Raw genomic sequence first — 24,622 nt, forward strand, 5'->3', positions numbered from 1 at the left:
TTCATACTCATGGTTTCTAGCAGTAATGTGAATTCTCTTGACCAAATATTTCCATATTGTGGTTCACTTGCAGAGTCTGATTTAAAGTATAAATAAATATATTCAGGTAACCCCTAAACCCAGAAATAAAACTGAATGAATATAGAAGTAGGAAAAGATACAGTAAACAGTATATATCAAACTTAGAAAAAGAAGACCAAAGGAGAAAAAGCAGAAATGGAAAAGATGGATAAAAGTTCAAGCAAGTTTTTGTTGTGGGGATGTTTGTTGTGGCAAACAAGAAGGCTCTGCGAAATGCATACAAACTTTAGCAAATGCCAGTGCCCATCAAATAAAGACACTTAAGTAATTATTGGAAACATCAGTGGAAGGTGATCAGACTAAAATTACTCTCTGCCCCAAGAAAAGAGGAAGAAGGGAATTTCAACAGGTCCTCCAAGCAACTGTCCATCAAAGAACACACAAGGAACAAACACAAAAGCAAAATGGAAGCAAGGAGACAAAGGGTTGCATGAACAGATTGTCCCATTGAGAGTATGAGCCACTAACCATTTCTCAAGGACGGGAATGTATAACGAAATCCTCTATCTGCTCCCAACATGTCAGGAAGGCAACTTCTACCCATCCTTTCCTGCCATGCATCAAAAAGTAGCATCCTGTGACTTATGTTGGCCCAACAGATACAGTCCATTTCTCCTGCTGGTCTTCATGCCATTGTAGGGAAATGCCTCCAGTCCAACTGGCTACATGCTCTGTAACAAGAATAAACCCTCTCCCCACACCAGTTATTGGTCTCTGCCCTCCACAGCCATTTTCCCTGCCCTCTTCTGGTATCTTTTCCTTTATTTCACTGTTGGGCCAATAAAATGCTGTACTCCTTTTGTTTTTACAAGTTCACAGGCAGAATGATGAAAGGGTACACATTCTTGTTCTTTTTAACAAGTTGGCCAGTAGAATGGTGAAAGGTTTTGCTCATTTTACTTTCTTCCTTTATTTATTTTTTAAAAATTAGTTTTTTGATGGAACGTTGGAGAAGTAGACTCCTCCCCAGACTAGGTGAAATTGAAAGCCATTCTTTCAGCTTCCCCTTCCAGCCACAAGTGTCAGGATAAATGGCAAAACTGTGATGTTTTCTTTTTTTTTTTTCTTTACTGGCCCATGGGGGGGGGATGAATCAGACTAGAAGGAATCAAGTAGCGGGGAGCCCAAAGAGGGGCCTCATTAAAGGGCAGATGAATGGATGCCACATGTCCTCAGGCCTGCCCATTAGAAGAAAGCCGCCTTTCCTGGCATGAGTGAAAAAGGTATACCAGCAGGGCAGTCCAGCAGTGGGGGCCACGGTAAGAACAGGCTGTACGGTGGCCAAAGTTGAGGAAGGGCCTGGGATCCAGAAAGAGATTTTTAAGCTGCATTCATTTACAGCCAGTTTACATGCAGGAAGCAAGCCAGTTTAAGGCTGCAGTGTAGAAAAGCCCTAATGTCAGCAAAAAGCATAGCTCATGATGTACATCAGCAGAAAGAGTTAAAATCACAGGGTCTAGTGGTCTGTAATTGTCAGCAAGTGTGGTTTTTCCAAGTAAACAAAGAGTACAGTAGAGTCATGATAATTGATCACAAGGTTAGTTAGAACATATAAGGAACAGAAAGGCAAATTCAGCAAGTAGAATAGTAAGATTCAGTCCCAGCAAATAAGATGTAATTCATTTTATTATTATTTTTTTCCATGCAGCTGTACTCTTTCTCAGTCAGCAACCTCTCATAGCAGATTATTCTTTCTAATCTGTTAGTTGGGACTTGTATTAAATGAATTGCTGAATTGACTGTTTCTCTCTTCATATGCCCTCACTCCTCATTTGCTTAAGTCTTCCTCTGTTAAGGATCTAGTTAACTGTTAATCTTTCTTTCCTTTATTCCAACAACTTCCTGTTTTTACAGTTTCCATTGTTATCTTATTGTTAGTAGTAGTACTAAAGCAGTAGCAATACTGTCAGACAGTGTCACAACCTCTTCCCTAATACTGTGTATGTATATTAATTGTTTTATCCCCATTCAGTTGTTTTGCATTGTGTCACATTTCAGTAATCTACGCATGTGTGCGAGAGAGAAAGCAACAGAAAGTATATTGCACAGTTTCTGTGCAATCATTAATAACTTTATTTGGTGTTCGGTATAGTCTTCCCTTCCTCACTTTCACCAGGACCTGCTATAACTATAAAAGTCCAATTCATCCATCTATTATTCTTCTGGGATTAGATAAGAACAGGCGGATAAGGGCAAGATAATCTGTGGGCTACACTCATTTTATTTCACAAGCTATTTAAAACTTTTCCTTTGCACAAAATCCTTTTTATCCATCTGTCTGAAATGTAGCAGACCACTACTTTCCTGCTGAAGGGATTACACCGCCTTCAAATTTCAGCAAATTGTGTCACAAAATAAATAAAATTGCAAACCTTACTGTTTTAAAAATCTTATTTCTGTGAAATATGGTACACTTCACCCACTCACAACAGCTTAGCTTATCTGCCAAGCAAAAAATTGTTATGCATGTTTTTCCTATACTAGACAGTGAGAAATTTCCAAATGTAACTCTAGACCCAGGTATTTAGTTGCATAAGACTACTTCTAGAATGATTTTATCAGGACATTTCTAGAACGCTGGATCAGACCTCCAAATCAGGAGGTGATCTCTGCAGATCCCTGTTAGAATATTCTCTGTGATCTTTGCTAGCTGCTGGATAAGGACATAAAACACAACAATAACAAAACATGTAATGCACATGTAATGCATGTGTTGTGGGAATTTCACATATTTAAAATTTTATTTTTCTAATATGTGGTACTTAAAAATATTAGGGATAAGCTGAAATTTATCTGCCACTTGCTTAACTGGTATAGGGGAAAAATTGATTCCCATAAAACTCCTATGGAGAGTTGTATATAATTGCCCATGACATTCTAACAGTTATTAGAGATTTAGAGAAGCAACTTCAGAAATGATGGCTGTGCAGAGAATCACTTCCTATGCTTTGAATAGTCTTCATAAATAGCTATATAAATATATTTTACTAGTACCTTTTCAAGCAGAAGTTCTTTATAATGTAATACTGTACGCTAAACTAATACTGAGTTATGTCATACATTTATTAAAAAGTGTATTAAAAATGGGTCTGGTATAGTCTTCATTGAAGTCGACTCATGGTGTCTTCATGGACCCTTCTATGTAGTTTGCTTCTTGTTACTTCAGGGTGTTTTTATAATAATTTTATTAGACATTACAGTTATACAGATAAAAACTAATACAAACTACAAAAAATAAAAGAATAGAAAAAATAGAGAGGGTAGAAAAAAAGAAAAAATAATACAAAAAGAAAAATAGAAAAAAATATAACAATATTGGAATGAATGAATGAATGAATGAATGAATGAATGAATGAATGAATGAATATATATATATGACGTTATATATATATAACATATATATATATTACGTATATATATACTATATATATATACGTTATATATATATGACATATATATGACGTCCCCCTTCGTTACAACAAGTATAAACAATTTTAACAACTTATCACCTTCTCTTAAAATACAACAATCTCTTGTCCGATATCTCATCTCTTATTTAGAAACAGATCCTTAAAACATTGTCATTCAGTCCTAATCAGCAAAAGTCCAATAAGGTTACCAGTAATAACAACATATCTATTTTAACTTTAATCAAAGGAGCCCACTTTATGTTCCCTTCTTTTACTTTTATATCTCATCTCTTATCTATAACAGATCCTTAAAACCTGTCATTCAGTCCTAGTCAATTAAAATCCATTAAGGGTTACCTGTCAGGTTCAGCCCAAAGAACTCCACAGGACAGTACAGATATAGTTCTATAGCATTTATTAGTTTCCACCTACAAGACAGAATCTCTCCAGACTGAATCTCAACTTCCCAAGCCAGCAAGCAATCACTGCGAATTTCTTAGGGTGGTGCCAGTCTCATCCTCTTCACCTTCCCATGCTCATTCTGGGGGCTAAGGAAATGCTTATCTCCCCAAGCATGGCCTTCACCAAACCATTCCATCACATTACCAGAAATACAACATATCTATTTTAACCTTGATCAAATAAATTGACTTTATTTATGTTTAACAATCTTGATCTTTAATCCCTTCAAATAATGTTTTAGAGCTTGCTTGCTGCTTCTTTTTTTTTTTTTAATCTCTTCTCCCAAAATCCTTCAAAACTTTAACAGGACTCTTTTGTAAATCCCAGAAAGTTATCAAAGTCTCTCCCTTGGTTTGCCATTTGTATATCCCTTTTAATTTTTAAGACATCAGCTGGTTACATTTGAATATCCAGTGTAGCAACTTTTTCCATATAATTCTTGTAACTCGTCATCTTTAAATCCACTTTCAGTTCAGTCTCAGTCTTGCCAGTGAAACTTGTTCCTCTTGCAAAACATCTTTTAAAACTATCTATAATGGCAGACACTTTTAAGATTAATTTCTGGGCCCATTGTTCAAAAATATCCTCCAATACATCCAATGTTAAAATATTTTGCTCCATTCTGTGTTAGTAAATCAAAATTAAGTGTTCTTCTCCTTTAATTGTAATCTTTAGTTCCTTCTTGTTTCCTCTAATGTCCAACGTTCAAATTCCCATCCTATCATGTTTTCTTTTAAGAATTGAAATGAACAGCATTTTGAAATAAGATTTCAGAATCTTATTTCAAATTCATCTGGACCCTTGGTCCATTTATAACTTTCCAGAATCAACATTCCAATTACCCCTTTGATGTTTACTCAGAAAAAAATCCTTTTTGTCCTTGAATTTATCTTTAAAATTTCTTTCACTAAGGGTTAAAGGAAGCTCACCTGGTGCATGTTACAAGACTTGTCAATCAAAAGGTTCTTAATAGTTGAAAAGCAGTTAAGAGGCAAATTCCAAAAATGATTAAGAAATGAGGCTCAGCAGTCTGTATAGGTTATATTGCGTTGTGAGCTTGATGGAAATCCCTCAACTCCCAGCCGCTCAACTCACAAACCAACTGCAGAAACCCCAGTTCCTGAAGTTTACTCACAAGGAGTTGCTGTCTGGAGTGCAAATGAGCAATCTCACAGTTTCTCCTTTATCCAGAGAGATTTAAGATGGCCAGAAATCACCTCCAGTTGCTGATCTCACTGCAGTGCCGTCCCCACTCTTTCAGGATATCTAGTTTGCCATGAATCCTCACCAGAAGTCACTTCAGGGCGTTTTTTAAACTTTTCAGTCAAGTCTCTAGTCCTTGGAGTTTCCCTTCTACGTGCTAACTGGGTCTGAACCTGTTTACCTGACCTAGGAAAGTAATGTCCACATAAATCAATGAAAAATTAGATAGCAATGCCACATGATCCTCAGCCTGCTTGCAGGTTTGTGTAGCAGGCAGCTCTTGTAGCCCTGGGCATACAATTACATCAGCATTACCTGCTGAAAAAATCTAGGGAAGCAAAGTGAAATATTCTAGTGTTAGAAGTAAGCAGCTTTTTGGAGTCTTAGATGCTTTGCATATGGTTATTGATGCCATTACTGTTGTTAGCATCTTGAGAAAATGTCAGTATACTGAATACTACCTAATAGAAAAAATGTGAGCAACAGCATGTTCTTGGTAATCCCTAGACAAAAGACCCCGGTTTGTATACAACAATGTAAACATGCTTTGTGTAAAACTCTCTTTGGTAGTGCTTGGGGCATTCTGGCCAAAATACATCCAAATGGATGGGGACTGCCCTTATCATGAGTAGGGAATATTGCATGTGGCACAGGTACAATTAAGGCTACACCTATGCCTTCTCTAGCATACCAAAAAGCTGTATGTGAAACGGTCAGTTGATCCAAGCTAGGATGGTGCTGGAGGTCCATATCTGTAGGCCCATTTGGATGAGGTGTGTGATCCAGAGACAATTGAGATAGAGGTTGCCTATAAGAGGAAGAGCAGCAACAGCTTCCTGGGTCATCCTCATCTATAGCAAAGTCCAAAGATTGTTTTTGCCCTATTGTCCCTTGATAGGGAGGAGTGGAGGTATTGGTATGGTGAGAGTTGTCTGGCTGTTGTCTAGCTGGAACCAAGGGCTGCTGAGTCAGAAGTGTTCTGGGGACCCAGCAAGCCCACTGGGAGAAATAGTTTGAGCTGTGGATGGGTCTGTCTGGTCTGGGGAGAGCAGGCAAGGATCAGGGCAGTTGGTTTCTTGAGGAGTGATGGAACAGGCAATAGTATCATGGTGGTGATGGGCAGAGTGACATGTGGCAAGGAGGGGAGCAGGCAGACCACTTGCAGGGAAGACAGTTTCAACATCTCAAATCAATTCCGCATTCCAGCTCCCATGATCCGTGTGCTGGAATACCTTACAGACCTTGGAAATACAGAGGAAGCAGCAAGAAAGTTAAGGGAGGAAACAGAGCTGTTACAGAAGAGATTTTTGAGTGCAGGTGAGGGGGGAAGCAGAGTAACTGCACCTTAATTATAGTAGGTATACAGTGGCAAGCTGGTCGGTCAACTCCTGTTGCAACCAATGAATCCTGCACTTGCGGGAAAAATGGTAGGGGAAAAAAAAGTAAATTGTGTGAAAGAATTCCTTGGCAAGCTTTCAAGATTAATGTTCAGCTCTGAAAGGCTGGCAAACTCAAGAAACAAGAACCACTTGGATTTCTTGAAAGATCATTAACACTAGTAGGCTACTATAACAACCATTAGAAATCTGATCTGTGCTCATCTGCTGATTAGCCCATCCATTCCAGTAAAGCATCTTCCCTGCTATTTTCAAATTTTGGGTTATTCTGCAGTGCTAATTTCTCATGTGATTTGGATCAAAACATAACCACTTACCTATTAATAATCAAATGTGCCTGGCAGCTTCCCAGAGTGGGAACAAAGACCCCTGTTTTGTTTATGTGGATCTTAAAACATGCCAAAATTTCAGAGATATAAGCCCAAATATTTTATAGAATCTTTACAAATTACATATCTTCATTATGTATATAATCTATAGATATGGCAAATCCAAAGGCAATAAATTAGATTTCTTCGAGTTCCAAGATATTATGATAATGGATTATATGTTATATTGCTACATGAGTTCAACAAGACATTGCAAAATTTATCAAGATTAGCCACCATATCATCAGCATATAAGAATGAGTTCATTAAGTGTCAAGTGTAACCACACCCTTAAGATTAGAGACAAGGGGTATCTTTGTCGGGTGCCACATATAATTTGATAGGTTGGGAGACAAATTCACTTACAATAACTCTAGCACTGAGTGGAGGAAATTGAAATTCAATGAACAGAAGATAGTAGAAACCCATATCGAACATTTTGTCTTTCTCAAGCGTTAATATTACTGTAATATAAACCTCATAAAATGATACAAAAAATAATGATTATATAATTGATTATAGAGCTCCAACAATATAGTTGCTAATAAGTCTGTAATCATTATTTCGAAGAGATGGATCAAGAAGAATGTTCTTGCACTTGTTTCATGTGTTTATAAATACTTATTGTCACAGACTAGAAAAGACCTAGATCAGTGCTGATGCCAAACATGGGATCAACTTCTTGCATTCTCGAAGTCACAGATCAAGCTTCCTTCTGTTTGTTAATTGACACGGGTCTTTACTGACTGTCAGACAAGTTGACTTCTAAATGCTAGGCTGTTAATTAACAGCTGTTTTCTAGCAAAAGGTTCAGACTAGTTTAAATTGAAGTAACATAAAAATATATTTTTTCAGTGAGAAGAACGTCATTAGGATTAATTGCAAGCTCTGACGCATCCTTAACATGTGTCATTACACCTTCTAGTTGGTGGGAAGTGGGCGATACAACGTTCTCTTGCAAGGTAGTCTCTAGATTAGAAATCCTTGCTTTCACAGAATGGCATGAGAATTATGACTACTTCATAAGAATCTACCTAGAAAATGTTTTTTTCAAATTTCATGGTATGAGTTTGTTCATACGTAGACACAGTAAAAGAATGAATATAAATCTAAAATACGATTGATTGGATTCTAATGATGAAAGAGTCATAGAATCAGTGAACATTACAAGAGTGATGAAGGTTCTAAATGTGGGACTGATTTTTTTTTTTTTTTTTTAGTTTCAGGAGTAGATATTGGGGAGAAAAGGAAAATGGGAGAAAAGGAAAGTAGAGACGGAAGTTAGAGTGAAAGTAGAACAACTGCAGTAAGAGAAAGTACAAAACCTGAATGAAAAAGTGTAGAAGTGTAGAAGGCAGATTAATCTTTGAAGAGAATGGATGAAAAGAAGGCAAAAGGAAAGAGGAACTAGATGTTTCTTGGAACAGAGCATAAAGAAGTATATTGCAGAGTATCACAGAAGTGTGTGGAATTATGCCAATGGGAAATATGAAAAAGAATGCTTAGTGGAACGATGAAGGGAAAGAGGATGTAGACGAAGGGGGAAAGAATGCTGCAAAAATGAGGATGAGAGACAGATATTGTATCATGCATATAGAGAGAAAAGGATAATTCCAATGAATGTAGTCAAAGAAAGCAAGGACTGGTTAAGAATAAAAGAGGGAGAGAAAACACAGACCAATGGAAACAAAAGATTGTTTTGAAAGTGGGTGGTCTAAGCAAGGGTCCTGTAGCAGACTGAATGGATTTAAAAATAAAAATTATGGAATGATTTGAGATACTGAAGTAGTATTGTAGAGTTGTATACACCAATTTTGGTAATTTGTTGACAAGTGGAATTGAAAATGAAAGCTACAAAAGTGTTCCAAAAAAAATAAAAATTTAAAAAGTCATAAATTCTGTGAGAATATTGAAAAGTGATAAGCCTGAAGGTGTAAATAATATAATTAGAGAAATTTAAAATATGTATATGATTTTTTTTTCTTTTTAATGGAGTGGCTGTGTGATTTAAACGCATCTGTGCCTGATGTTTGGAAGAATCTCTCTCCCCTATTCAAAGGGAAAGGTAGCAAGAGTGTATGCAAAAATTACAAGAAATTAATTTGGGAAGTATGCCTGGGAATATGCTTGACAGAATTTTGATTGAATTTGGTTGAAAGGATACAAGAGAAATTTGAGAAATGCAATGTGGCTTTATGCTGGGCAGGGAACATACAGGTTTTGTTCTGAGAAATATATGAATATGAGAAAGAACATTTGTATTATATATTTGTTGATTTAGAAAAAAACATAATAAAGTGAATAGTTTTAATTATGGGATGTTCTATGTGAATATGGAGTTGAAGTTTGATTGTTGAATGTGATAATAGAATATTATGAAAGTGAAGCATGCATGAGAATAAATGGAATGTTTAGCAAATGGTTCAACACTGATGAGGATGTAAGATGTCCCCTTGATTGATTAATCTGTTTATGGATAAATGTGTAAGAATCAAATGAACAAATGAATGATCCTAGACCTATATAGGTTGCAGATGTAAATGCATGTGAAGTTTTGTTTACAGATCATGTCACGTTGGCTGACAGCCCAAATGATTTGCAGTAAATGTTGGATAGACTGTATGATACAATGAAAAAATGGATCTGGAAATTGTTGTACAGAAATAAGAGATAAGATCAAGAATGTATGGGTGCTGAATGAATGTGGACTCAGTACAAAGGTGAACGGTTAGTATGAAAAAAATTACCTTAACGTGATTTGGTTATATAGAAAGAATGAATGGATTGATTGAGAGGAAACAATGACTGGTGAAATGTAGTTGAATGTAGTTGATGAGGTCCTGGGGGGGGGGGAGCACAAAAGCAGTGTATGAACCAGAGTATGATAGAAGCAAACATGATTTGCAAGTCTTGAAAAGTATAAATGGTGCTGCTGTGAGTTTTAGTTACATTATGTTTTCTTTCTTTTTTTTAAAAAAAAACCCTCATACCTTTAATTTATGTGTTTTTTCTATTTTTTTATTTCTCTTCTGTTCTCTGGTTTATGTTTATCTTACAAGGGAATAGTATGATGAATATGTATGCAAGTGATAACAATGAATGATCATTCAGTTAAAGAGAAAGCATTTTTTAATCTCACTTAGATCTGCATGAGCAGGTTGCCCCAGCACAGGAACAGACCAATGTTTCTTATGGTCAGGAATCGTGGCATCTCTCTCCCCATCTTCCATGATGAAGGCAACATCCATACTAGTCCTTTTCTGCTATGCATCAAGGTAGTTTTTTCAGAGATAGGCCAGCATAAGTGGTGCTGTGCTGCTTGCGTACTGCTTTTTATTTCACTCGACTTCAGTCCAGTTGACTACTTGCACAGTGGAGTAGTGCCTCCTTCTTTGGTCACTGGTTGCTGCCCTGCATAGTCATTTTGTCCTGGGCTGCTGGACTCCCTGCCCCTTCCTGAAGGATTCTCAACCAGTGAATCTGTGTTTTTGTTTTCTGTTGCTTTATTGGAACTTAAAAAGAAATAAGTTCATTGGGGGAACCTAGAAAAGCACTTTTAACAAGTTTGCCAGTAAAATGGGGAAGAGATATATCCCTCTTCTTCAGTGATGGAATGATGAAATGATGAACTTAAAAAAAAAAACTGAGAAGAATTCTCCTAGAGCTCAAGGGATAGAAAAAATTGTAAAGGTGGTGTTTTCTTCATTTTCCTTTCTACTGTTCCACACATACCAGATGGAAATGAGTCAAATCAGCAAAGGGTGGCTCATATAAAAGGTCTAGCAATGGAAACCACATGTCCTTAAAGACCTGCCTACCAAAAGAAAGCAATTGTTGTTTGCTTTCCAGGTTCAAGTGGGAAGGATTTAGAAATAGGAGAATCCACCTATTGGAGGCCATGGTAAACATGCTCTAGATAGATCATCAGGAAATCACCATGGGCAAAGAGGAGAAAGGTGTTGAAATCCAGAATTAATTCCAGCCAGTTTACGCACAGAAGCCAAGGAGCTTCAGGCTGCAGGGCAGAAAATTCATTAATTGTGGAAGAGAGAATTGAATGGGCAAAAGGAAAAGTCAACCTCTCCCATATATGCCCATCAGAGTCTTTGATGTTGTGTGAGGTGAGAAGAGAGGAAAAATAATCTACAAGGAATATGGTCACCTGTCTAGTTCAACAGTTGGAATATCTATGCCATGTATCAGTATCTCAAGGTACAATTATTTACATACCATGTATTGATGAAGATAATTGTCAGTGTGATCCTGAAAAGCCAAGACTAGGAATAGCCTTAGGAGACTTTAATATTCATGCAAAACTGCTTAAAGCTGGTTAAAATTCCATGACCATGTCTTAGTAAAATCTAGATCAAAAAATGAGGCAGCCCTGTGGTTTTCTGTAGTTGACAATTTCTGCCAATGGGAAGCAAGTAATTATTGCACCTTATTACTTTATCAGTTATTTTCAAATAAACTGTAAGCTCTACAGTGTGCCTAATTTGATGTTCTACTCACGGAGGATGATGAATATCAATTATTTTCTATAGCTTCTTAAGGATTTCCCTAAGACTATAACTAGTAATCCAATAAAGGCATTGTTCTCCACTAGGACTGAGGAGCAAAAATAGACTTGTTGATATGTTTGCTCCCAAATATCCTTGATGTATCCATAGTGGCATATCAGTTCTCTGAAAAGCAAAGGACAGTGAATTCTGGAAAGGGCAGTGTAATGACAAGTTGTATGACTAGTGGACAAATAGCAGAAGAGTCATAATGAGTCTAGTTGAATATACTTGTTCAGTACTGACTCTGCTATTAAGCTTCTATGGTAGGTGGGCAGCAAAAAGATCTCACTCCCTGTTACTGCTGTATTTGTTCAGTACCATCCAGCAGAACCCTTTCAGATGATACTAGAATAGGCTTCCAGAAAGCACTTTCTGCAGACTTCAAAAGCTCATTATGAAAATTCATTGGACATCTTATGGGTAATGTTGCTCAGTTCTGTGCCAACTGAAGACACTTAGAGACCAAATGCTGTCTAGTTGTATTGCTGTAAATTCCTTTTAGAATATACAGTCTGAGTACCCAGCTGTGCTATTTGAATAACTGAGTTCTCGGTATCTGTAGAGGGCATAGGAAAGCCCCTTGCAGGACCGGAGGAAGAGCTGCTACCAAGGCACGATTAGACAAGTGTGGCTTGTCCATTCCAAGAAACTAATTTAAGAAAAATTTTCAGACAGGCCCCCCTAACCCACACAAAGATAAAGTGAAGGAGAAGGGAAACACATACAGACTTGCAAAATTCAATTACTACATACCAAGAACTCAGTTATTCAAATTTCCAGTAAAAATAATTTTAGATCTATATGGCATTGGTTTCTTAGTCTGATCTACCTTATAGGACTGACATCAACCTTATCTATTTTGGCTTGTGGAATTAGCCAGGATTAAGCTTTATATTTGGATCTTGAAAGCAATTAATGACTTCTCATAGAAGGATGTTGAGTTTTGAAGTAGCCATTTAAAAAAAAAAAATTCAGTTTAGCAATTATTTGTAGAGTCAGGAGAACAGAACAAATGTTTCAATGGATTACATTTAATTCACACAGCAATTCATTGCCTATAGTGTTCAGTAGATTCCCTCTATTTATAACAATATACAGATCAGAATACAATCCTGGGATGGTTGGCTGTGAATGTTATTCAAGTTATTACACTCTTTTATGCATTGACTGCCCATGCTAGATTGTTAGTCTGTTTCTCAGCATCTGTATGTTGTGGTTTCTAGGAGACATGATTCTTGTCTTTCTTCTATCTGAATCTCTCTTTTTTTTAAAAAAAAAATGGTGTTAGTGTGCATGCGTGCATATATTTGCACACTAGCATTCTAAAGCTTTCATTTCTAAGAGAATAATGTGAGTCCTTGTTTTTAACTGGCCTCCTTTTGTGAGTGTGTTAAATCTGTAGCCAGGTTCACTGTCAGCTTTGGGCAAACTACTGAGCTGTTATTAATCTGCTTCCATGGTAACTGCTGCTTACAAGCCTGAGGACAAAAATTTGTTCTTCTGCTAAGCTGCACAAGAGGTTCTACTGATACTTTAGACAAAATGGCCATTGAAAGATAGTTGCATTGATGTGTATCAGTCATGCATAGTTTACATTTAAAGTATTTTGGTATCTTGGGATAGCATTGAACATGATCACTGTACTTTCACATTCTATTTTTAACATTTTCCACTGTGGGTTTCTTTTTCTTTTTTTCATTTTTTTTTTGGTCAAGGAAGTTATTTACCCTATTTGTATTTGCACTTTACAGATAAGCTTTGTATCACTTCAAAGAGTGAAAACGACATTATTTAAGTGGAATAATTCTTCTCTTGGGGACCGCTAACATCTGGATAATTTTTCTTCTTTGTATGCTAGCCACAATTTTATTTAATAATTTATTTATTTAGTAAAGCAAACTATACTAATAAAATTATATCATAAAACATATAGATTAGAAATTAGCAATATCAAGACATTCAGATTTAATCTCAAATGGTTTGAAGCAGATCACGATACACCCGGCAAAAAGAAAAAATAGGCAAATCTCTTCTTGTTTTATTGACAAAATAAAAAGAATGACTTTCTCATGGCTTCTGCTTTTTTTATGTGAAAATAATGCGAAAAATACATTTATGCAAACATGTGCTACTGTATAGCCTTGCCTAATGTTGGAAGCTATGCAGTGTACAGTAGTACCTCTACTTACAAACTTAATCCGTTCCGTGACTCTGATCACAAGTCGAGTTGGTCGCAAGTCGAGGTAAATTTTCCCATAAGGTTCAATGTAAATACGGTTAATCCGTTCCGCCCTCCGAATTTGGTCATACCACGAGGCAAGTATCCCCATAAGGTTCAGTGTAAATACGGCTAACCCGCCCTCCGAATTTGGTCGCAAGTCGAGGCACATTTCCCCCCCATAAGGTTCAATGTAAACACATACGGTTAAACAGTTCTGAAACATATGCATTTTATTTTTAAACCACAAAAACATGAAAAAAAGCACAGTATGAAGAGGGAGAATGGGGTGGGGAGGCAGTTATTGTTTGGAGGGAGAGTCCCCCTCCAAAAGGACATCGGGGAGATCTCCTTCAGGGGTTTCTCTTCTTTGCCTCTTAGCTGCAGGCTCAGTTCTGGGGAAAAACCTGTCTAAAGTCAGTTTTTTCCTGCGCTGCATAACCCTCCGGAAATGAGAGAACATGTCGTTCATCATGTTCAACGCTCTGGTTGTCACAGTTCTGTTGGGGTGGTGCTTCTCAATGAAATCCTGGCACTCATTCCATTTCTGCATGATGGATTTTATCACATCACTGCTCACCACCTCTTCCTCAGTGGAATGCTCCTCACCAAGCGCTTTCTGTTGCTCACTCTGGAGCTGAGCAAGTCCTTCTGTGGTCAGCTCCTCCTTATGGTCCTCAACAAGCTCCTCTATGTCCGCATCATCCACAACCAGACCCATGCTCTTGCCCATGGACACAATCTCCTCCACTACCTCTGCATCAGACCCTTCGAACTCACATTCAGCGACACATTCTGGCCACAGTTTCCTCCAGGCTGAGTTTAAGGTCCGGCAGGTGACATCTCCCCAGGCTTTGTCAATGAGGCTGATGCAGTGGAGGACATTGAAATGTTTTTTCCAAAACTCTTTGAGAGTCAAGGATGTTTCTTCGGTGACATTGAAACACCTGGTGAAGAGCGCCTTTTTGTACAAGTTCTTAAAGTTGCAGATCACTTGCTGGTCCATGGGCTGCAGAAGAGGTGTGTTGGAGGGGAGGAACTTGACCTTTATGAAGTCGTACTCGGTGTCCATGTCATCCACCAAGGCTGGAGGGTGTGCCGGGGCATTGTCCATCAGGAGAAGGCATCTTTCAGGCAGCTGGTTCTCAGACAGGTATTTTTTTAACGCTGGGTGCGAACATCTCGTGCAGCCATTCCATGAACAACTGCCTTGTGACCCACGCTCTCGCATTGGCCCTCCACATGACAGGCAGTCTGGCCTTGTTCACATTGTGGTCCCTGAACGCACGAGAGGTCTGGGAATGGTACACGAGCAGCGGCTTAATCTTCAGGTCGGCGCTTGCATTCGCACACAGCAAAAGGGTCAATCTGTCCTTCATGGGCTTGTGCCCTGGCAGTGCCTTTTCCTCCCGCGTGATGTAGGTTCTGTTTGGCATCTTCTTCCAGAAGAACCCTGTCTTGTCGCAGTTGAACACTTGCTGAGCGACGTATCCTTCCGCCTTCATGAAGTCCTCAAAGTCTTTCTTGTAGGCTTCTGCAGCAGCCTTGTCAGAACTGGAAGCCTCACCATGTCTTGCCACACTGTGGATGCCACTTCTCTTTCGGAATTTCTCAAACCTGCCTCTGCTGGCTTTAAATTCCTCACTTGCTGCGCTGGTAGAGGGGTTTTCCCGCAGTAAATCACTGTGCAGCTTCCTGGCTTTTTCACAGATGATAGCTTCACTCACGCTATCACCTGCCAGCTGTTTCTCATTCAGCCACACCAACAACAGCTTTTCCACCTCTTCCACCACTTGTGTCCTCTTCCTCGTTAAGATTGTCACTCCTTTTGCCACATCAGCTCCTCTGATGGCATCTTTATTCTTCAGAATAGTCGAGATGGTCGACTTCGCCATCTTGTACTCCGAGGCCAGATCAGTCACACGAATACCACGATTGTGCTTTTCTATAATGTCCTTCTTAAGTTCGATCGTCACTTTTTTCTTCAAAGCCTTATTCTTGCCACGCCTGCTCTGCATATTCTTTGGAGCCATGCTGACAAGCACACCAAACACCTTCCAGAACCTTCCAGAATGCCACAAAACACACCACAAGCCTCACCGAACGTCTCCTTGCTACCGCGATCTCGCCCACAGGAAGCCGCGACCGCGTGGCAGCAGGGAAAATGGCCACAGATCCAGTTCGTAAGTCGAGGCGAGTTCGTAAGTAGAGGTAAATTTTTGGGGTCGGAGCTGGTCGTATCTCGAAATTTTCGTAAGTAGGGGCATTCGTAAGTAGAGGTACCACTGTATTCCTTTGTGGGGTAACATCTACAGCAGCTGCAGTATTTTGGAGCTGAAGTCCTTCTTTAGCTCTCTTTGGATTTGATTTGGCTGAAATATGCTAAGTTTTCTGTATCTGAATTCTATTTCCTCTTCAAAGCAGCCACTCAAGTCAGTTTCCTGACAAGAATTAAGAATTTGTTTAAATAGCAGTTGTTCAATGTGGTTCTCATTGTATATTCCGGGAATAAACCATGTAACTCTCCTTGTAAAGAATGGGAACAGGTGTTTCTCAAAGCCATGATATGAGGATGACTTTTAGGGATATATATTTGACTTGGATAAACTCAGAATCGAGAGATGAAACAGGTTTATATAGGTTTTTTAGCACTGTTGGGGCAAGTGGGGCAAACCAGCCTTGGTTTCTATTGGACCTCCATGAAATTCTGGTCCTGACCAACATCACTATCTACTTGGAGCAAGACAACAGTGCTCTTTAAAAAGCTACTTTCTCAAATAATTGGGGAGGAGCAGGGCTTCGTGGAGAGTGTCCTAGGTTTCAGGGACAGAAGTCCTAGGGCACCTAGAAGTCCATTAAACAGATTACTGGCAAAGCCCATTCCATTGTGGCAGGAGAGTGATGGTTCCTTTTACTGTGACTTGCTCCAGGTGGCATTGTTCATTCTCAGTCACTAAACTCTTGTGAGATTTACTCTACTTTGAGTCTGATTGTTAGCTGCTTTGGCTTGTTGTGTTACTTAGATTTTGTTTGCCTTTTATATTTAATGTAACAAGCTTAGTGCTTCACTTACTTGGTATGACGGATGCCACTTTCCTTTGCTGTCCTAATCTACCCTTTTTCTTACCGTACTTGACACGAAATAATTATTTGCTCGTTACCGCAAAGAAACTGTTTGACTGATTCTTCAGTGCCTACAGTGGGGCAAAAAAGTATTTAGTCAGCCACCAATTGTGCATGTTCTCCCACTTAAAAAGATGAGAGAGGCCTGTAATTTTCATCATAGGTATACCTCAACTATGAGAGACAAAATGAGAAAAAAAATCCAGAAAATCACATTGTCTGATTTTTAAAGAATTTATTTGCAAATCATGGTGGAAAATAAGTATTTGGTCACCTACAAACAAGTAAGATGTCTGGCTCTCACAGACCTGTAACTACTTCTTTAAGAGGCTCCTCTGTCCTCCACTTGTTACCTGTAGTAATGGCACCTGTTTGACCTTGTTATCAGTATAAAAGACACCTGTCCACAACCTCAAACAGTCACACTCCAAACTCCACTATGGCCAAGACCAAAGAGCTGTTGAAGGACACCAGAAACAAAATTGTAGACCTGCACCAGGCTGGGAAGACTGAATCTGCAATAGGCAAGCAGCTTGGTGTGAAGAAATCAACTGTGGGAGCAATAATTAGAAAATGGAAGACATACAAGACCACTGATAATCTCCCTTGATCTGGGGCTCCACGCAAGATCTCACTCCGTGGGGTCAAAATGATCACAAGAACGGTGAGCAAAAATCCCAGAACCACACGGGGGGACCTAGTGAATGACCTGCAGAGAGCTGGGACCAAGGTAACAAAGGCTACCATCAGTAACACACTACGCTGCCAGGGACTCAAATCCTGCAGTGCCAGACGTGTCCCCCTGCTTAAGCCAGTACATGTCTGGGCCTGTCTGAAGTTTGCTAGAGAGCATTTGGATGACCCAGAAGAGGATTGGGAGAATGTCATATGGTCAGATGAAACCAAAGTAGAACGTTTTGGTCTAAACTCAACTCGTCACGTTTGGAGGAGAGAGAATGCTGAGTTGCATCCAAAGAACACCATACCTACTGTAAAGCATGGGGGTGGAAACATCATGCTTTGGGGCTGTTTTTCTGCAAAGGGACCAGGACGACTGATCCGTGTAAAGGAAGGAATGAATGGGGCCATGTATCGTGAGATTTTGAGTGAACACCTCCTTCCATCAGCAAGGGCATTGAAGATGAAACATGGCTGGGTCTTTCAGCATGACAATGATCCCAAACACACCGCCCGGGCAATGAAGGAGTGGCTTCGTAAGAAGCATTTCAAGGTCCTGGAGTGGCCTAGCCAGTCTCCAGATCTCAACCCCATGGAAAACCTTTGGAGGGAGTTGAAAGTCCGTGTTGCCCAGCGACAGCCCCCAAACATCACTGCTCTAGAGGAGATCTGCATGGAGGAATGGGCCAAAATACCAGCAACAGTGTGTGAAAACCTTGTGAAGACTTACAGAAAACGTTTGACCTCTGTCATTGCCAACAAAGGATATATAACAAAGTATTGAGATGAACTTTTGATATTGACCAAATACTTATTTTCCACCATGATTTGCAAATAAATTCTTTAAAAATCAGACAATGTGATTTTCTGGATTTTTCCCCCCATTTTGTCTCTCATAGTTGAGGTATACCTATGATGAAAATTACAGGCCTCTCTCATCTTTTTAAGTGGGAGAACTTGCACAAGTGGTGGCTGACTAAATACTTTTTTGCCCCACTGTATGTTAATCTACATGTTCAGTTCCAACAGTCAGCTTCTTTCAATGTGGGAAGGGCATCATTCTTTGCAATGCCTCCCCCCTTACATTTCAGTTTGTCTGACGTGTGGGAAAGGGTTTACCCCATGGAAAGAAATACTATTGCTGCAAAATTCATCAGATTATGTTTCAGCACAACCAAGTTACCTACACCCTTTTTAAAGAGAACAACATAAAGTATAGCTCAAAAACACTTGAACTTATTTTGATGAAAATAAGTTCATCAGAAGTGAACTTATTGAGAAGCCTGAACCTGTCACAATGCCAATTTTTATTTATCCAATTTCATTTTTAAAAAGTAGCTAAATGATTGTTTCAGTCATACTAGACAATGATGTAAACAAATTCTGGATTTTTGACACTTTGTCCATATTCAGACATCAGATTGGATTGGATAATCTATGGTTCAGGCTAGAAAAAACTGACCATTTTTGAAGCTCCTAAACTAAGTATTGTCTTTTATGTACACAGTAGTGGCTCAACTGAATCAGCATAGAAAATCCTTATCAGTTTAGATTACATTTACATTGGAGATTTCCCAGTTCCTATTCTTGGCTCACTAAATTGCAGAAATATCCTAATGAATCATATGGTTCATTGAATGAGGTTAAATTTATTGTGTTACCTAAGAAGTATATTTCTTCCTCCCTCCCTCCCTCTCTTTTAGCATAGACTATTTAAGCTTTTTTATCAGCAACCTTTGTGGAGTTAAATCTAATTATGATTTTTGTCTTAGTGAAAAGTTCTTCTCTTTTTGCAAGTCTGGACCCCAGATTTCCTTTCCTGCTTTGTTGTGTTGTTCCACTGGTTTTTGGAAGCTCACCTAATGCCCAGAATTAAGTTTTGGGGGAAAAACATGAACTTCAGCAAGTTAGTGGTTTGGCAAGCATCAGTTGCACAAGCAGGAGAGTTGTCACTATTGTGCTTTAAGGTGGCAGATATATAAGGAAGTCATTTAGCTAAATTAAGTGCAACCCATTAGCACTCATGTTTTTATCACATGGAAATCTAAATAATTATTCTTAAATGTTGCCTCCCCCCCCTTTTTTTTTTTGTCTAGGTTGTTTTGAATGTTGCATTAAGTGCTTGGGAGGAGTTCCATATGCTTCACTTGTGGCAACAATACTCTGCTTCTCTGGAGTAGCATTGTTTTGTGGCTGTGGTCATGTGGCTCTTGCAGGAACTATATCCATCCTTGAACAGAATTTTTCCACAAACGTGACTGACCATGCTTTGTTATCTGAAGTGTAAGTATGAAACCATTTTTCTTTCTTTACACAATGGCAGTGAAATCCTTAACCACTATAATTGCCAGAGGGATGATAAGAAATGCAAGCCATGTTTTGCGTGCACATTCTTCACAAAAGTCAGCACTTGAGTGGAGAACTCATCAAAAGGACAATTTATTTATTAATTTCTGGAGAACTTTTCAAAAAATGGCTACTAATGACATTCAGTGGAATCGAAAGTGTAATGAAGAAAAATTGGCTGCTAGGATTCAGTATGTACTTTCACCTCAAATGTCTTGTTTAATTCAACAGGGGAAAAAAAATTAAAAGTAGCAATCAATCTCAGAAAGAGAGCATAGTTATCCAGCTCCATAACAACTGTTGGAGGGAAAAAAGGGGGCTATTACCATGAGATTAGACCCACTAAAAATATACTGGACAAAAACATGAGAAAGAAACTGCTAATTTTAAAGATAAAGTAATAAATGTTATCAGTAACAAGTTATACTTGAGGTTTTTATGAAATTTCTTTAATTCTTGTCACAGAATTATATGGAAGATGTATAATGAACCATGAACTCAGCCTTTGGCCCTGAAGCTGAAGAAAGTATATTTAAAGCTTTAATCGTATGTCTCTAGAACATACTAGCTGTCATATGCATGAGGTTGTTTTTTCTGTGTTTGACCTAAACACCATGTCAACACCATGGACATTATTTTAGGTGTCAAAAAACTATCAGTGGCCCTCTCTGTATATCAGAATACACTTAGTAATTCAGTTACCTTTTTTTTTTTTTAGGGATTCCCAAGTTTTGCAGTGCATGAACCACTAAAATGGTAAATGAATTTGTGTGATCTCCCAAATAAAATGACTGATCTCATTAAAATTAGAATTGGGCAAGGAATAAACATACCATTTACTTTTATTAATTAAATCTTCTTAAGATACCATCACTGGCCCCAACTATCCTGGACAATTTTCATCCAGGCTCCAAGCTCCCTTTTCTGGGATAGGTAATAGAAAGACTGGTTAGGCTATAGTTCCAGAGGACCCTGAAGGAAACATATTATCTAGACCTGTTTCAGTTGGGCTTCCGACCAGTGTTCAATATGGAGGCAGCATTGGTCGCACTTGTTGATCTGTGGGGGAGTTGGAATGGTGTGAAATCAACTCCAGCAGAAAGCTAAAACTAATTTTATTGAGATTTGCTATAATAACAGAATTGTTCAACCCTGATTGTGCTGTACGTCATTCTCCTTCTTATCCTTCAGTGAATTAGGGAGGTGTCTACTTGAGCCACTTCAAAATGCTATTTTGTTGTTCTGACTTTTCAACACCTTTTTCCTAAATAATGATTCCTGCATATTTCCATTTTATTCTTATACAACCCTGGTGCTTCTTGATCTTTCAGTGGCTTTCAATAACATCAATCATGGTATCCTTTTGGACTGGCATTGGAGGTTAGGAGTAAGAAGCACTGTTTTGTGGTTCTTCTCCTCTTCTTCATGGATCAGGTGTCATCTATATGTTGATGATACTCAATTGTACGTCTTGGTACCAGGCTGACCAAGTGATACTGTCAAAGTCCTGTCTCAGTGTCTGGAGGCTGTGTGGGCCTGGATGGGGAAGTTTGGGCAAGACCTAATGACTCTATTTGTTTAATCTTCCTGATTTAGTCTTCATTGCAGTTGCATTTCCCCATGCAGGTCTTGTGCACAGGCTGGCAGGTCTTCTTGGACTCACAGCTTCTGCTCAGTGAGCAGGTGGCAGGTGTGCCTAAGAAGGCCTTTGCACAGGCTCATCTGGTATACAGTTTCTGGATAGGAAGAGCTTCACACAGACACTCATGCTTTGGTCGCCTCATGATTGGCTTACTGTAATGCTCTCTACATGGGGTTGTCCTTGAAGAATAGCTGGAAGCTACAGCTGGTCCTGAATGTAGCAGCACAGGCAGTAATGGGTGTGTTGAAATATGCTCACTGGTTCCCACTGCTTTGCAAACTGTGCTGGTTACCAGTTGGCTTCTGGGTGCAGTTTAAGGTACTGGTTATTACCTATAAAGCCCTTCATGGCATAGGGCCTGGCTATTGAGGAACCTCCTGTCTCTAAATATGTCTGCTGGTCCAGTGCAGTCAGGCAGAGTGGGCATGCCTTGGGTCCCATTGATTAAAAAATGTCATCTTGTGGCCCCAAAGATGTCTTCTATGTGTTGGTTCTTGCCTTGAGATCTGTATTGCTCCCAACTTAATGACTTTCTGGAAACTATTAAAAATTTGGTTGTTCTCCTAGACTTGGGGATGTCTTGGTTGAGAAGCCCCTATGGTTTGGGGTTTTGTGATACTGAGATAATCTTCCAGTTAGTTGTGTGTGTGTTTTTGACATACGTTTGTTCTTTCTCTTTTCCTTTTAATTGCAAGTCACCCACTGAGGAGTCAGGCAGCCTCTAAATCAAATCAATAAATAAAATATTGATTTCTGCATCAAATAAAGCATTGCTAAAATTTGCAACTTTACACAATAAAACCTATTCATTGGAAATAAGCAATGAAATAATTGAATGAAAACCATAATTTTAATGGGCAATATGATCTTGCATAATTCTTGAAATGTGGGCTTTCTGTTTAAGACACACATTTCTCTCTTCATATTAATGACGTATTAGTATTTCTCTTTATTACAACAACTGTTGAAAACCCTGAGTTTGCTTCTGGCCTGGAACAGGAGCGAATTCTAACAGCAATCCAGCTGTAAGCCAGCAGGCTGTGTTTGGTGCATTGCATTCCACTTTATAGGGACAAGCTAACTGCTAGCTTGTCCAAGCAGAGCTGGACCCACTGTTGATGCCATCAGACTTGCACATACACAGCCAGAGTCTTGTCAGACCACAGACCGAGCTTTCACCTCCACTCTGTTTGGACAAAGTCAGTAGCCAGCTTGCTCATACCAGCAAATTCTGACCATTATCCTGCTTTGTTTGCTCATGACCCCCCCAGGGATTGTAACCTACAATTTAAGATCCCCTGCCTTATGTGATACGTTTTCCTGATCTCCTGCATTGCTTCATCATCTTTCTTTTATTCATGGACATAATACTGAAGTTCTCCAAATTAATAGTTTACATACTCTAAAAGTGTTGTTTATGTGTCTCTAAACTGCAATAAATACACTTTATAAACTGACTTAAGTGTTGGAGACCATTTAGATTTGACCTAGATTATGTGAGGAAAAAAATAAAGAATTTAACTATTGTGAGGACAGGAGAATTTGCAACTTAGAAAAAAGATAGGATAAAGAATAATCACAAAAAAGAGGTCTTGCTGGAGAGATTGGATGGAGAGATTCTGCAACAAAATAGAAAAATGAAAATTTCACTCAACATTATTCAATGTAACTTGAATGAAAATATGGACTCCAGGAGAAAAAAATATAATTACATGATTACTGCAAAAATGATTGAGTGTCCAAATTGAGCTTCAGAAGAACCAGATGCTCCATAATAAGTGGTAACATCTTTCACTGCTTCATTGAGGAATGTGTTTGTGTTCATTCAACCATAAAACAAGTTATATCTATAGCTTATCTGGATGACATAATTGTAAGGCAGTGCAGGGATTATTAATTCTCATCTTCATTGGGGTACAGAGCTCAGCTTGTTTATAATTCTGTGTCGTTGCAGTTGAGCTAAACAAATAGCCAGTGATATCAAAAATAAAAGATAAACAAAATTAGTCTTTATGAATCAGGATTGTTGGATTTAACCTAAATATAAAATTCTGTTTCCCAGTTGAATTATGATTCACCAAAGCAAGGATACAACATATAAATATAGTTTCTACATTGTTTTACAAACTTCCTACTACAGTCATTTTACATTTGCCTTATAAACTTTGGAGCATTTTTGGTTGAAGTCATTAAGAAAGTGGGTTTTTATTAAATTCTTTTTAAAAGCTTGAGATCCAGATTTATATGCAGTCTGGCAAATCAAATGCTTTTATTTTGTTTCATTAATGTATTGCATCAAAGGACAATATGAAAGCATTTAATTTCTTTCTGATCCATAGCGGCAAAATTGTAAATGATATAGTAGCATAAACAGCCTGCCATCAAGAATACTAGAGGGCATTACATGAAACTTGGCAAGAGTTGGTTCCTATCTCAAACTGATTTTATCTATTTTAAATAAATGGCTTACTGGATATGGAGCATGTAAGTAAACTGAACCAATAGGCTATACTGTAAGATTCTCAATAGCTATTAATCCTTCTCCAGGGGAGGAGAATTGATCCCAGCAATTTAGAACTCTTCAACAGAGTTTTAACTATCAACAGAGAGGAAATGGAGATGCTACAAAGTTAAGTTTTTCAGATATATTCTTTCTGCTCCTAGATGGTGCTCAACATTGCATTAGACTAGAGACCAGGATGCCTAAAGTAGAAGTGAGGTCTTGGAAACAATAAGAGTTATTGGCGTAAGATCCAGTTTTTTTCCTTAAGTTTTTGTCAGATAAACATTTATCAAGGTGGAAGGCCAAAATCAATAAGAAGCTGTCATCAAATTGGCCGAGTTTTTTTTTTTTACCTCTCCAGGCTACAACCAGGCTAATCAGAGTCTCCTGCAAAGAGTCAAAGATACATAACATCAAAATGTAGTTCACAGAGCAATGTGGGTTGGGTTAAATTTCCACTTGGGAACAAACTATTCAACCTCAATCAGCCTTTCCAAAGCTACAAAGAGAGTTCTTTAGGGCCAGATATAATCTCCTTCCTTCTACATTTTTAAAACGTAAATACTCGGAAATTCCCCTGGACAAGAGAATCTACTTATATAAATCCAGGAAAATGGTAACAACACATG

General features: G+C 38.5%; 1 protein-coding gene across 3 annotated transcripts in view; it reads left to right on the plus strand.

The window, feature by feature from the left end:
- The window catches only part of GPM6B (glycoprotein M6B), a 115,031-nt gene that overhangs the window by 79,450 nt on the left and 10,959 nt on the right, over positions 1 to 24,622 (plus strand). For all 3 annotated transcript variants that reach the window (XM_088144923.1, XM_088144922.1, XM_088144924.1), the window contains exon 2: positions 19,599 to 19,785. In XM_088144923.1, the coding sequence (XP_088001049.1) occupies positions 19,599 to 19,785 (187 nt within the window). The remainder of the gene's footprint in view (positions 1 to 19,598; positions 19,786 to 24,622) is intronic.

The sequence above is a fragment of the Python bivittatus genome, unplaced genomic scaffold, assembly GCF_059951505.1.
Source record: "Python bivittatus isolate LINGU-HERP-01145 unplaced genomic scaffold, Pbiv_v1 ctg000350_np1212, whole genome shotgun sequence".
Lineage (NCBI taxonomy): Eukaryota > Metazoa > Chordata > Lepidosauria > Squamata > Pythonidae > Python > Python bivittatus.